Genomic DNA, 3,215 nt, shown 5'->3' with positions numbered 1-3,215 from the left:
CGAGGAACTCTGCTTTAAGCTGAATTTGGCCGCTAGTGCTGAAGCTAATAGCCAGCTAAAATATTAGCAAAGTACCAAATTAGCCTAAAAAAACTTAGGTTAGCCAAAACAAATATCATGTTGCTGAAAAAATAGCTGAACTTCAAAGCAGCCTAAAAAAAACTGAAAAAGCCAAAATTAGCCAAAACAGCTAGCATGTAGCTGAAATATTCGCTAAACTCAAAAATAGCTAAAAAATCTTAGTAAATGCTAAAATAGTCCATAAAGCTAGAAGAATGCTTTTTTTAAAACTTTAAAACTGTAACTTTTTAACATAATTCTGAATAATAAAAAGGCAAGAATATTATTCCAGAATAAATCAACTTAAACCTTAAATAACTTTCAATATTTTACTCTCTATAAAAATATATTTTGTCAGAATTATACAAGTTAAAAATAAGTGCTAGATAACATCAGGTCATTAATAACAGAGTAAACTACATTTTTTGAGTTATTTTTTTTTCATTCTGATTTTGACAGAAGTTTTATTTTGAAAAACTACTGGCCTCACTTTTATCGAGGCCTCCAATTGGTCAGTTTATAACTTGAATTATTTAAAAGAAAAGTAAAAATTGATGATTATCAAGAAGACATAAAAAACACACATTCTTGTGAGAATTCTCTCAGAAGTTTATTTATATTTAAGGTGAAAGCCGTAAATCTCTTGATGTTTATCCATCAAAACTAAATAAACAGATTAACGATGGGTCAAACCTCTCCTCCCCGCCAGGGCGCAGCTCCCCGTGGAGTACATGCGAGGGAAGCCCATGTGCATGGAGCTGTACCCGCTCCTCTTCTCGTCCTGCAGGATCCCCGGCCCCAAACACGACTACGTCGCCCACTACGGCAGCGGCCGCCGATCGCCCACGCACATCACCGTGGTCAGGAACTACCAGGTATGCGGCTCTGATGTCGGCGCTGGTTTGAGGCTTTAATCTTGTTTAAACTTCAGCTGTGAAGGTTTTCTAAAACAGAAGAATCATATCTCTTCATTTTTACATTTCAGCCTCAGAAAATCCGATTTTTGACGGTGACACTTTGCTTCCTCTCAGAAGCATCAGATGCCTTTCCAGCAGTGACCTCTGACCTCTGAGCTTTTATTGTCTAGGGCAGCACAGGAAACCTCTCAGATTCACAAAGTGAAGGCACCGACCGGGTCACAGTCGACCCGGATTCCCTCTGGAAGCTGTAAAAATTCTCAGATTTCAAAGAGACAAACACTCGTTAATTCACACTGCCGACAGCTGCTGGAGGTCCTGGTGGATCCACGGTGTCCTGGTCCTCCATGTTTTCCATACAGTCTGTGATTCGGCTCACCACAAACCTCTGCAGACCTCACAATTACAGTTATTAGAACCAGGAGAGCAAAGAAAACAGGGTCTGCTGTCTGCTGCCCTCTGGTGGCTCCCTCCAGGTACTGCTGCAGAGACTTACAAATCAGTTTTCCACAACATTTCTTTACCTTTGACTGAAGTTGGTGTCTTAACTTTTGAGGGTAAAATTGTTCTTTATCTTCTGTAGAACATCTGCAGCTGCTACAAACTTGTATTTGTTCACAAACTTTCATGTAGAAACCGTAAAAATGTGATGTAGTGGAAGTTAAAAAGTGGAAGTTAAAAAATCAGACGTCAACTTCAACTTCGTCCAACTTTTTAGGTGAGGAAATATCCCCAAGATACAATTATAAATGTGTATCCACTGTTTTGAAAAACTTTAGAAGCAATATCCTCGTAACATTAGACTTTATTATTATAGTCTGTGGGAACAGCCATTACAATAAATCCATATTTGGAGTAAAACTCTGGGTTTTTGTCTGTTAATTCCTTTTATTTTGAAGGTAAAGGGCCCTTCTTTTGTTTCCTCTTTTCTGCCGAAAGAACCTTTCAGAATACTTCTGTTTTTCGTCTGAATCAGAATAGAGAAAAAACGGAAAATATAGTTTATTGTTCCATATCTAGAGTAATAAGAATAAAAATGTTTTTTTTACACCGTATTTGGCGTAAAACTTTGGTTTTTGTCTCTTAAATGCTTTTATTTTGAAGTTTAAAGGCTCTTCTTCTGTTTCTTCTTTTCTGCCTAAAGATTTTTTTGTTTGTAAATTTTGTTGATTTGGAGGTTTCCGTTTAGTGGCGGGAGCAACCGCTTCAGGAAAAGGATGGATTTATGAAATGAGAATCCAGTAGTTTTTCAAAATAAAACTTCCTTCAGAATCAAAATGTAGAAAAAAAAGAAAAAATGTTGTTTAGTACTCCATATTTGGAGTAACAAGAATACAAATGTAGTTTTTGATTCCATATTTAGAGAACAAATTCCAGTTTTTTTGTCTGCTAAATGCCTTTATTTTGAAGTTCAAAGGCTCTTCTTCTGTTTCCTCTTTTCTGCCAAAAGACATTTTTTTTGTTTCCTTTGCTAGTTTGGAGGTTTCCGTTAAGCCGTTTGAGCAGCCGCTGAATCCTGTAGTTTTTCAAAATAAAACTTTCTGGACACCGTTGAGGTGTCAGACTGCAGGCCTGGAGGCCGACATCCCGCTGGTTAGATGGTTCTGGGTTGTTAGATGCTGTACTTTGATGCCGAACGTTTTCCCGCCCAGTTCTTCCAGCTGGAGGTGTACAACAGCGACGGCTCGCGGCTGACGGAGAGTCAGATCCACGGTCAGCTGCTGAGGATCCGGTCTCAGTCCTGGAAGACGGACAAAGAACCCATGGGCATCCTGACCAGCGAGCACCGCCACACCTGGGGGCAGGCCTACAACCGCCTGCTGAGAGGTAAACCGACTCGGACGGAATTCCAGCAGGAAGTCCGTTTTTAACACCTGAAACTTCCCAGAATCCATTTAAACCGTATTTATGGAGCGTTTGTTTGTACTTTCTCAGACAAACTGAACCAGGAGTCGGTGCAGATGATCGAGACCGGACTGTTCTCCGTGTGTTTGGACTCTCCGGTCATGAGGATCTCGGATGAGAAGTATGTTGAGGAAACCGCGCTGCAGCTGATACCATTGACGGCCACGAATCGCCACTTCCTGTGTCTGAACTTTGCCCGTTCCGACAGGTACGCCAGCCGCAAGGCCGCGCAGATTCTGCATGGAGGCGGGACTTACTCCAACAGTGGGAACCGCTGGTTTGACAAAACTCTGCAGGTGGGAATGATTTAAGGCAGGGGTCCCCAAACTTTAT

At 40.7% G+C, this 3,215-nt stretch overlaps 1 protein-coding gene across 1 annotated transcript in view; it reads left to right on the top strand.

The window, feature by feature from the left end:
- cratb (carnitine O-acetyltransferase b) overlaps window positions 1–3,215 on the top strand; it is a 17,346-nt gene that overhangs the window by 6,929 nt on the left and 7,202 nt on the right. Inside the window, exons 5-8 of the mRNA XM_024298260.2 lie at window positions 770–935; window positions 2,630–2,804; window positions 2,913–3,003; window positions 3,091–3,178. Of these exons, the coding sequence (XP_024154028.1) occupies window positions 770–935; window positions 2,630–2,804; window positions 2,913–3,003; window positions 3,091–3,178 (520 nt within the window). The remainder of the gene's footprint in view (window positions 1–769; window positions 936–2,629; window positions 2,805–2,912; window positions 3,004–3,090; window positions 3,179–3,215) is intronic.

This window comes from Oryzias melastigma, linkage group LG11 (assembly GCF_002922805.2).
Source record: "Oryzias melastigma strain HK-1 linkage group LG11, ASM292280v2, whole genome shotgun sequence".
Taxonomy (NCBI): domain Eukaryota; kingdom Metazoa; phylum Chordata; class Actinopteri; order Beloniformes; family Adrianichthyidae; genus Oryzias; species Oryzias melastigma.
This window is presented reverse-complemented; position numbering and strand designations above follow the sequence as displayed.